The sequence below is a fragment of the Lissotriton helveticus genome, chromosome 9, assembly GCF_964261635.1.
Source record: "Lissotriton helveticus chromosome 9, aLisHel1.1, whole genome shotgun sequence".
Taxonomy (NCBI): Eukaryota; Metazoa; Chordata; class Amphibia; order Caudata; family Salamandridae; genus Lissotriton; species Lissotriton helveticus.
The window spans coordinates 1,257,939,862-1,257,951,923 of record NC_136070.1 but is presented as its reverse complement, the minus strand read 5'-3'; the positions used below and the strand labels follow the sequence as shown (position 1 = coordinate 1,257,951,923).

At 47.7% G+C, this 12,062-nt stretch overlaps 1 protein-coding gene across 1 annotated transcript in view; it reads left to right on the top strand.

The window, feature by feature from the left end:
• PRKAR2A (protein kinase cAMP-dependent type II regulatory subunit alpha) overlaps positions 1–12,062 on the top strand; it is a 610,052-nt gene that overhangs the window by 423,318 nt on the left and 174,672 nt on the right. Inside the window, exon 6 of the mRNA XM_078661792.1 lies at positions 3,657–3,813. Within this exon, the coding sequence (XP_078517918.1) occupies positions 3,657–3,813 (157 nt within the window). The remainder of the gene's footprint in view (positions 1–3,656; positions 3,814–12,062) is intronic.

The following is a 12,062-nucleotide window of genomic DNA, read 5'->3' as shown; positions in this document are numbered from 1 at the left end:
AACGTACTGCTGCATTTCGAAAGTCAGACCAACTCTTTGTGGCATATGGGCGGATGCGCAAGGGACATCCGGTCACCAAGCAGACCATCACTCGCTGGATTTCTTCTGCCATTTCCTTCTGCCATGAACGGGCTGGCAAGCCTCTTTCTGCTCCGGTGAGAGCACACTCGACGAGAGCAGTAGCATCCTCTACTGCCCTGTTTGCTGGAGTGCCTCTGCATTAGATCTGCAGGGCAGCAACGTGGTCCAGCAGGCACACGTTCACGGGGCACTACTGTCTGGCGAAAGCTAACGCTGCGGATACTGCTGTGGGTCAAGCGGTGCTTCGAAATCTCTTCAAATAAAGGTGAGCCTCTGTTGCTTCCTGCCTCCTGTCATAAAAGGTTTTCTTGTGTATATATGTACTGATACAACATGTCATTCTATGGTTGCATTTTCATGCATTACCTTTTATGACTGTCATGGTTATTGCTTTCTATTCTTATTCAAGCATGTGAATCTATGAATGACACCCTAATACTGGAGAAGAACAAAAGCTGCTTACCTGTAAACTATGGTTCTCCAGTATTGGTGTCTTTCATAGATTCACATGCGACCCACCCTTCCTCCCCTCAGAGGCTCTCTTCTCCTCATGCACTCTATGGTCACTCTTGTGCTACGAAAATCTGAGGGTTTGAGCTTCTGAGGAGGAGGTTCTAGAGGGTGCTACAGCCTGATTGGCTGGAATATGGATCATTATAACGACATGGATATGTTAGTGAAGTGAACACTCCCTCAATGCTTTCTATGAGTCCATGCTGTTCAAGGGTACTTCAAAATTATTATTTTTTTCCCTACCCCCCCCCCCCATCCCAATAGTGAAAAACGCCCCCACTCCACACCCAGTGCAACAACGTACAACAGAAGCTCGTCATTACTGTGCCTTGTAAAGAACTATGAAACATGAACTCCGACCCCCCAAAAAACCCGGTACATCACACCCCCCTCCCCGCACCCCTGCGTGAGACTAAAAAGCCACCCCAACTTGCAGTGTGTCTGTCGCCCTAGTACCCAACTAATCTACGAAAAGAACCCCGGAGGAGGAAGAGGCACCCACCCACCCCCAAAAGTGACCAGGTGTCAGCAGCATTAATCATGGCATCAAACCAAAGTTAAAAGTCAATTTGATGGACAAGGGGCCGGCCACGATCCCTATTCCTGTTCCGCCGGGCCGCCCTCCGCACCTCTGGAAGGTCCAAAGTTCTCAGAGTGATCCTGCCCCATAGGCAGCGAGTCCAGCCAGTCACTTACGGCCCCGGGATGGTCGAAGAAAAATGTCCGTTCGTTGTAGACCACACGCAGTCTGGCCGGAAAAAGCATAGCGTACTTCATTTCTCTGTCTCTCAGCCTCTTTTTTACCCCTTGGAAACCAAGTCTCTGTTTCTGGACCTGCTGGGTGAAGTCCGGGTAAAAACTGACTGTAGTATTCTCGAAAGCAGCCGGGCCAGACTGGCGTGACGCCTGTAGAATCGCATCCCTGTCCCGAAAGTTGAAAATCCTAGCGATGATAGGACGCGGAGTGGCACCCGGTTTCGGCGTGCCTCCAGGGATCCTGTGCGCACGTTCCACAGCAAAGAACTTGCTAAGGCCTTTGGGTGCGAGATGATTCAATACAATATCCTCCACCAGTAGGTCCACCGAAGAGGCCCCGGATGTTTCCGGGACACCAATCAGACGGATGTTATTCCGCCGGGCACGGCTCTCGAAATCCTCCAGGCGTCTCGAGAAATAATCCTGGGCGGATCGTAGGTTACCGACCTCAGCCTGCAAGTCAGAGACATCGGTCGTGAGGCTAGATGTCTTGAGATCAAGGGACTTAACCCTCTCGTTGGTCTTCGCGAGATCTGCCCTGATCAGATTAACATCTATAGCGACCGTGTCTAACTTGTGAGACAGGGCCTCATATTGTTGCCTCAACGTCGTCTTCATTGCAGAAATGGCGCCCATACCGTCCCGCAGCGACAGGTCCTCGCCAGTCGAGGAGTCATCTGTAGCAGTAGTTGGGGATTTAGTCGGTCCTCCCGGTGAGCCCTTAGCGAGGGTATATCTATCCATGACGTTTGTTTGCACGGAAGTCCCTCGGACACCCGGCTTAGTCTTGCGTTTTTCACCCTCAGGCTTGGTGGCCATTTTAGATCTGAAGCCCCGGAGGGAAGCCTGGTACCGGGTAAAAATGGCTACAACCAAGTCTCCAGCGTCAATGAGAAGGGTGAGATAAGCACCTCTCGCCAGGCAGTGAACCGAAGTAGGCCAAAGCCACAATTCCGAGAAGTAGTAGAGTGGAAGACGATCGGGACAGGCCACTCAGGCTGAATCGAGGAGGTCCTCGGGCGAGAAACGAAACCGAAAGTAGACAACCGAGCCGACAGGACTCGAGCGTTCCGTTGTTGTTCAATTACTGTCCGGCTGGCAAAGAAACAGAGCCCGGGGCAATGCCATGGAGCAGGCCTGAAAAAGTCAGAGATCCGTATCTTCGGCTCCCAAAGTCCAAATCAAATTCTGTAAACTGATAATTGATCAGCAGGGCTGTGCCAGTAACAACCCGTCGTCCAAATCAGGATAGAAGTCAGGATAGACGGTGGAGGTGGCGAGGGTCCGGGGAGCCCTGTGCTCACGCGACCATCTTGGTTACGCGCGAAGCTCCTCCTCCCAAAATTGTATTTTTAAATATACATACCATTGGATATTTATAGTCCTATATCTTATTTATATATATATATATATATATATATATATATATATATATATATATATATGTATATGTGTGTGTGTATATATATATATATATATATATATGTGTGTATATATATATATATATATATGTATGTGTGTGTATATTTTATGTATATATGTTTCTTACTACTATTTTATGTACCGTGGGACTTCCACTTCAACGACGGGGAATTATTCAAGCATGTGAATCTATGAAAGACACCTATACTGGAAAACCACAGTTTACAGGTAAGTAACTTTTGTTCTTCGCCGTTAAAAACCCAGCAATTAAAGTATTTATTGAGCGGTATTACTAAAAAAGTAACACTGCCTTAAGACCCTCTGGCCGCAGTCTGGAACCGTGATATAATGTGTACCAGACTTATGGGACCACCCTCCTAAAACACATGCCAGCTACAGTTCATTCCATGGAAGGTAGCCCTCTTAGTAGCTATTACTTCCATTAGACGTATTAGTGGGCTATAAGCTCTTGCTGCTAAAGAGCTTTTGATGAGAGTACTTAAAGACAGGTGCGTTTTAAGCACCAATTCTAATTTCGTTTTGGAGGTGGTATCCCTTTCCATCTCAACCAAACTATTGAACTTCCAGCTTTTTATCCAAAGAGTCAGTGACCAAAAGTGCTCTGCACACACAGGAGTTTAAGAGGTCTCTTATGTACTACATAGATAAGGTAAAGCCCTTTTATTTGTAAATTTAGTGAGAATAACTTGGCCTGAGACCTAGGTTTACAGATCACTAACTTTTCTGTTTTCTTTTGTGATCATCATATTGCTGTTTGACACTGTAAAGATGTTATCAGTTTATATAAAACTGGAGGTGAAATGTTGTGCACATTTTTCTGTAGTTGTAGCACAAAACAATGTGTTGTGTTTTCATTCTTGCAGGGGACAATTTGATATTCTTGTCAGCAAAGATGGCAGGGTATCCCATTGTGTTGGTTGCTATGATAATCATGGTAGCTTTGGTGAATTGGCTTTGATGTACAATACACCTAGAGCAGCTACCATTGTTGCAACGTCAGAAGGAGCTCTTTGGGGACTGGTAAGTAGATTTTTATTTCAATTAGAGTGTTGGTGGATTATATTTAGCTAATCCTTTTTGTATTTGTGTACCATAATCTCTTAAATCTTTAATCTTCTTTTTTATTGCAGGATCTCTTTGTTGATACATTTCTACTTGTCTCAGCCTAACTTTTAAAAGAGTAGAGACTATGTTAATATTGCTACAGATACCCATTTTTTAAATCTGGAAAGAATGTTGTGTAATCTTTTACAGTAGCAGTTAGACTAATTCCCTTGCTAAAGTCATTGTGGCTTTTAGTTCTGCCCACCATTAAATAAGGGTCAATTCCACCAAATGAAGTAATTTCTTTTGTTGAATAGGTATTTATGTGTTTTGAAATTATTTTAGGTCACTGTTTCCTGTAACCAATCATCGTTCAAACATATATGTGTACATTACCATAAAATAAGGATTTTCCCTCAATCAGTCTGATTGATTCACATGCTTTGAATTCTTCACAGTTAATCCAACTGGAAATCCTCTAACATATCCCAAAGCTAACTTGATACAGTAAACTATACACCTCACTGTGGATTTCTATTCACATTTATATTGGGTGAAAACGCACAACAGTATCCAGAAGGCAGAGTATGTCTGGCTAAAAAAGCCCATAGTTAGTCAAACATCACATAAGCAGCTTGACGTTATTGCTTCCTTATGTCTGAATAACCTCGTAAATACTAGTTGATTTGAAAGGAGTGTTGCCCCTCAAGATTGGTATGTCTGGCAATAGACACTTACAATTCCTGATAACTTGGAAAAGAAACCTGGAAAAGACCAGTGGGGCTTGACAGGGCTCTACCCGTTGACAAATTAGCTTTTCTCCAGTATTAGGGTGTCTTTCATAGATTCACATGCTTGAATAATTCCCCGTCGTCTAAGTGGGAGTCCCACGGTACATAAAATAGTAGTAATATATATATATATATATATATATATATCTTATATCTTATATCTTATATCTTATATCTTATATCTTATATCTTATATCTTATATCTTATATCTTATATCTTATATCTTATATCTTATATCTTATATCTTATATCTTATATCTTATATCTTATATCTTATATCTTATATCTTATATCTTATATTTATATATATATATATATATATATATATATATATATATATATATATATATATATATATATATATATATATATATAAAAAGCTCCTGGTTGACACACACAGTTTGGAAGGCACACGAGCAGCTGCGTAAGGCTCAACCTGTTCCTTGAATCACTGGTACGGGCAGCATCCGCCTGCAAGCAGAAATAAAAGCAAATCACTTCTTTGCCTGACGCGTTTCGTTTATTCACTTTTTCAAAGGCAATATCATGATGAACACTCCCCCATCACTTTTAACGTCTTTTCAACATCTGCCACGCCCAGATGGGCTGTCCGAATGGAACTGTGGTGATTTCTGGGAGATGGAGTGTTCGAAATTAATCCTCAGATGGATGCAAATTTCTTGTAAGCTCTGAATGAGCCCCCACAAGCATCACTGTCCTCAATCCAGCACAGTTGCCCCATGATCAGGTAGGTATATACCAAGCCCCAGGGCCCCCAGTGTTCACGGGGTGGTGCCACTCCGACGGCCGTGCAGCCGCCAAAATATAAAGCTCCTGGTTGACACACACAGTTTGGAAGGCACACGAGTTTGGAAGGCACACGAGCAGCTGCGTAAGGCTCAACCTGTTCCTTGAATCACTGGTACGGGCAGCATCCGCCTGCAAGCAGAAATCTATCTATATATCTAAAAGTACCATAGAACAACATAGGCCCATAGAAGCTTAAAGAGAGAGTTCACTTTAGTAACATATCCATGTCATTATAATAGTCCACATTCCAGCCAATCAGGCAGTAGCACCCTCTAGAACCTTCTCAGAAGCTCAAGCCCTCAGATTTTCTACTGCACGTCGTGTGAAGGGAGTCTCCCTGAGCTCTGCTCAGTTTTCTTCAGTCTACAATCCAACTATCTTCTACAACATGTCTTCTACAAAGAAATCTTTATTCCGGCCTTGTTCTGCTTGTGGTAAACGTTGCCTTTTCCATGAGGACCCTCATAAAAAGTGCATCTACTGGTTGTACCCGGACCATGAGGTGAGTGTGAGAAGTTGGCCTGATGTGCAGTGATCACTATTCTAGTGATCACTATATATCAGTCCAAACAACCCTTATTGATGATTGGTTGTAAGTCAACCTTATAGACCAGCTATCCTAGTAGCATGGATACGAGCAGTCTAAGGCTAAGACTCTAGAGGGCGTGTTAAGCCAGCTGTTTTACCATCACATTACCCCTTGAACACCCAGTGAAAGGACACCACACAAGTGTTATGAAAATAAACAATGTATTTATTAGAATCACAACAACCCTGTACTCTTTATGAGGACAGGGTGCTAAGCACACAACAAAACTCTTACGAAAATACTTTTAAGTTAGCACGTTACACAAATGCCCGAGGGGCACGAAAAACCATATACACTAAAAGTGGAATGCGAATTACTAGCAGGTAAGTAACAGTTCTAATAGGCTTTGGAATCGCTAGGACTGGACTAGGGAATCGTTAGATTACTACTAGGAGGCCCAGGGGACTCGGGTGCAGAGTGTGCACTCTCACGCGGGATGCGGGACAAAGTCTATGGAGGCTAGTAAAGGCAAAGTTAGTGTTCACGGGCGAACCCGACCTGGTAGGAAGAAAACGACAGTGGATCCTGACCCTTGGATAGTGAGGCTATGCTGGGACACCGGAGTGCCGAAGTTACCTAGCCCAGGGGCTGCAGCTGCATAGGCCTGAAAAGACGTCGGGGATCTCGTTGCCGGACCGGGAGCCTGGAAGGAAGAAGTTGCTGGCAGGCGACCAGTGAAGGAAAGTTCGATGGATCCAAGCCTGGATCAAGGAAGAAGAAAACCTGAAAGCAGAGGGGACCAAGTTCTTGAATCACTAGCCAGTGATTAAGTGGGCACCAGGATGGCACCGGGCGAAGTCACCGCAGTCAGGTGAGTGGGCGCTGCTGGGCTCTGCAGTCTCTCGGACCAGGAGGCGTTGTCGGCGACCAGGATGGAGGTGCGAGCTGTCCCACGAAGGATGAAGTCGTTGGCGTCGAAGTTACCCAGGATTGGGCAACAAGCCTTGGCTAATTCAAGCCCACGCGGTGGACTCAAAATGGCGTCTTGAGTGGACCAGGAGGGTCCAGGGTGCTCCTCTTCTGGGAGGGAGCAAGGGCCAGTCTGGAGCAACCAGACTAGCAGTAGAAATGTCGTCGGGCGTCGTCAGGGAGGCCACAAGCCAACGGGCTAGTAGCCAGACAACGCGGTGAGCAGCGGAAAGCAGAAGGGCCCCACGCAGATCGTGGAGATGCTGGGGGGCTGCACTTCGGAGCTGGAGCTGCTCAGAGTCGGGGCTTCTCGGACCCCAAAGCACTCACCAGTGGAATACTCGGCGGGCTTGCTGTGCAGAAGTCGTGCAGTCTTGGCGATGGCCGGTCCCTCGAGGTCTCGTCGCACCCACGGTTCTCAGCTGTGCTGTAGAGGTGGGTAGAGGTCAGAGGTGCCAGGGAAGCCGGGTCTCGTCGAGCTGGGCAGTCGGATTCCGGAGGAAGGACGTGCAGCAGACCGCAGTGTTCTGTAGATGGTGCCTGCGGGTGCAGGGTGACTACTCCTTAGTCACAAGGGAGAAATCTTAGGAAGAAGTCTTGAGTTCCTTTCGCAGAAAGTAGTTTCAGGATTCAAAGATGATCTGATTTGGAAGGGGGCCAGTCTCTACCTTTATCCTGTAAAAAGGGGCTGGCACGCGACTAAGTCCTGCCCTATGGGTGGGACTAGGAGGGGGGTGGTTACACCCACTTCCTTGGCGGGCTTTTCCCCAGCACAGGGTCTGGAGTGACCCTGGAACTGGTTCAAGCCGGCCTATGCACAGTGAGCACCGGGGTGCTACTTGCAGTCACCTTCCTCTAAAGCCCTGCCTACCTACAATACACAAAACCCTGTCTGGGACGGTGCTGGCACCGCCCCTGGCAGGAAACCCTTTGTCCTTATCTCCTGCTCTGGGAGGACTCCCAGCAGCAGGAGGGCAGACTTGTGTCTCGGTGGCAGCATCCATTTTGTGGATGCTAAGGCTCTGTCTGACGTTTAACCGGGTTATAGGTTACAGGCATGTCGTGTCCCTCTAGAAGGGTGGAATGCTAACCCCGTCGCCAGAATTGGCGAGGGGTTAGTATTCCAAGTCGTATGACACCTTACTCGACATGTTTTGATAAAGCGATACCAGAGTTGGCACATAACCGCGAGGATTATAATGCACTTAAGAGTATATGGTATGCGATATCATGGAAACGGCTAAGGGATAGATCCCGAAAGCCGCAGACAGGCTCAGCTCATGCCAGAGCACCATCTCACACGATTCCAAGCACTCTGCCTTCAGGATTGTTAAGGCCTGCCATAGGAGTGACTGATAGGAGATCTGTGTGTCCATTTTAGGGTTAGATATAGGTATACTATATCTAAAGCAAAGGGTGAGTACACCACCTTGCCCCAGCTGTCGTGCAGCCAGTTGTGTCAGATTTAGGTAGTCAATCCAGGGGTGGCACAATACGTGCTTCAGCCCCTGGGAGACTTCTGGGTGCACCTCAGCCCTGGGTACAGGGACTTGGAGAGGGCCCAGTGCCAATTCAGTACCTGGGTACAATTTGGATAGAGAGAACAGCTAGGCTGTGGGTCTGATTAGCAGGCCCACAGCCAGGGAAAGTCGTAAACCAGTGCAGCAAAAAGCAAAAATCTGGGTGATCATAGGATTGCAGACCCTACTCTCCTACAGTGAGGATTTGCAAGTTTTGCAGAACTTTTTCTTCCAAGACCCTAAAGAATAGAGAGGCCCGTCTCGAAGACTTCAGACAACCCTTTGTCTGATGTAGAGAGTGTGTCTTCCTGCAATTCCAAGACCTCTCTGAAGCGTGGGTCGGAGACAGAGCTACCTTCTCCTTTTCTTAAAAAGAAGAAGCTTGTGGACGCTCCAAAGTCCGTCTCCCCACGGGATCTGCCAGCCTCTACGTCTACGGGACCTAGTTATCTGGCGTCGCAGTCCCAATCTGTGCCCTCGTCGTCCAAAACGAGTGCCAGCTCGTCGACGACTACAAGATCCGTCGACGTTGTGCCTACGACGGCGACCTGCTCTATTTCGACGAAGACTACGCTGTCAGCATCGTCGACGATGCCCCAAGAGGTCAGACCTATAACATCCATTGTGAAGATCTCGTCGACGGCGAAGAAATCCGTTTCGTCGACGACTTTACTAAAGCGACATTCGTCGACGAAGGCTTTGTCGACGCTACCACCGTCGTCGACGGTAGCCTCGTCGACGACCACCTCATCGCCTGTAGCCCCGTCGACGTCAAAGACCTCGTCGACGACGTCAGCACCGTCGACGAAAAAGGCCTCGGCTCCGTCGACGGCTTCCGCTTCTTCGTCGACGCCTGGTTCCTCATTGAAGAATCCCTCTGACGGTTTCGACGACAAGCTCGTCGACGTGCCCACCGACGGAGCAATATTCGTTGGCAACTGCAACAACCTTCACTGTGGTGACAGCTTCTTCTGTAAAACGTCCGGCTCCGCTGGTTTTGAGTCCTATTCAAGGTGGGTCAGGCCCCCCTGCTCAATTCTTTGCGTCTGCAGAGGAGGAATCTTATGTTGATGACACCTTTCGCCCTGCGTGCAGCCCTTCGGAGCTACATATAAAATATCAGGACTATGAGAATGATGATAATGATGAGGGGGTCGCTCTTCCCAGTTCGTGATGACCAGCTGGATGTTGCCCACAAGGTTCCTATGGCACAGATACCAGTGACTTTAATCTTTAACCTGCAACACATGTTAGACGGTTACAATTGTCGGTTCCCACCTTCTTCGCTCCTCCAGCACGGGAGTCACTTCCTGTTGCTCAGGCACGATCACCAGTTCCTCAGGATCCTGGTACTGATGATGATGATGTTCGGAATGATACAGACCAGGACGATGACGCTGTCCTAGCGGATTGGGACACCTATCGGGCCCAGACCCCATCTCCTCCTCCTGCTTCTCCTCTGGCTTCTCCCCCAGTGGACATTGGGGGTTTCCACCTCTTAATGTTGAGAGCCGCAAAGCGTTTTCACTTGCCCATGGTCTTCAAACAACAGGACTGTTTCCTTTATGATTTCAAGGATCAGCCTTTAAAGCAAGTGCATACTATTCCAATCCTTGATTTCATTTGGAAGGAGGGACTCAAACTAATGGAACGGCCTAACTCCATCCCGGCTGTGCTCCCATGCCTCGACAAAAAGTATAAGGCGCCTGAGGATTCACCTGCCTGCCTTGTGTCGCAACCAAAGCCTGACTCGGTCATTACGCAAGCTGCCCAAAAAAGGTCACGTAATCCGGCAACTCCTTTGACATCCCCTCAGGATCAGGAAGGTCGCCGCCTGGATACCATTGGAAAGAAATTCACCACAATGGCTGCCACTAAGTCAGGGCAGCAAATTCCTTAGCCATCCTTGGGCGATACGACCGTCAGATGTGGTCAGAGATCGTGGCTTTGGTTGGCCTACTTCCGGAATCCTCTAGGGCAGAGGCACATAAGATCGTGCAGGAGGGCGAGAAAATATCTTCCGAAATTAGACTGCGCCATAGATATTTCCTCAACAGGTTTCCGACAGCTCGCAGGTGCTGCAGTCTTAAGAAGGCAGGGCTGGCTTAAGGCTACATCTTTTCGGCCTGAGGTGCAGGCAAGGGTACTCGATTTGCCTTTTGATGGAGAGTCCCTCTTCGGCAAGCATGTGGACGATGCCCTAGAGTCCATCAAGAAAAACACGGACACTGCTCGTGCCCTGGGATCTCTCCAGTACCGGAAGTGGCCCTTTCGTGGAGCACGTGGCAGGGGCACATCCTCCAATTTTCGTGGCTCCTCCCAGTACCGCTCCTATGGTGAAAACAAGCAGCGCTACTCCTACCAACCTCAGAATAGGCAATCCGATTCCAGGCCTTGTAGGAGAAAATCCACCTACAGAGAAGGTACTACCTCGAAAAAACAGTGACTTTCCACGGACCAAGTGTTCTCCTGCTCTGAAAATTGGAGGTCGAATCTCCCAAAACTTTTGCAATTGGTCGAAAATAACTTCAGTTCATTGGGTCTTGGATTTCATCTTAAAGGGCCACGCTCATGAATTTCTCAAATTTCCTCCCAACCGCTGTAGGAGAGTGGGGTCTGCAATCCTATGGTCACCCCAGATTTTTGCTTTTTGCTTCACTGGTTTACGACTTTCCCTGGCTGTGGGCCTGCTAATCAGACCCACAGCCTAGCTGTTTTCTCTCTAAATTGACAACCATGTACTTTAGGTGCATTTACCAATTGGTACTGGGCCACCTTATCAGTCCCTGTACAGTATACCTTAGGTATCCAGGGTATCCAGGGCATAGGTGTACCGAGGGCCTACCAGGGGCTGAAGCATGTATTATGCCACCCCTGGCTGGCCATCTAAAACTGACACAACTGGCTGCAAGACAGCTTGGGCAAGGTGGTGTAATCACCCTTTGCTATAGATATAGTATACCTATATCTAAACCTAAAATGGACACATATATTCCTATCAGTCACTCCTATGGCAGGCCTTATCAATCCTGAAGGCAGAGTGCTTGGAATTATGTGAGATGGTGCTCTGGCATGAGCTGAGCCCGTCTGCAGCATGCGGAACCAAGTCCTAATAGCTGTTCCATGATAACGCTATACCATATACTCTTAAGTGCATTATCAACCTCGCGGTTAAATGCTAACTCTGGTATAGAATTATCAAAACATGTTGAGTAAGGTGTCATACGAATTGGAATACTACCCCCTCGCCAATTATGGCGACAGGGGGAGCATTCCACCCTTCTAGACGGGCACGACATGTATGTAACTGTGAACCCCGGTTAAAGTTAACTCGAGCCTTGGCATCACAAAATGGATGCTGCCACCATAGACACAAGTCTGACCTCCTGCTGCTGGGAGTCCTTCCAGCGAGGGAGGCCTGGATAAAGGGTTTCCTGCCTTGGGAGGTGCTAGCACCACCCCAGACAGGATTTTGTGTATTGAGGTAGGGAGGCCTGAAAGGAATGAGACGTGCCTGGGGCACACAAGGTGCCCTGTGCATACACCGGTTCAAACCAGTTGCTGGGGCACTCCAGCCCCAGCGCGAAACCGGACAAAGGATAGGG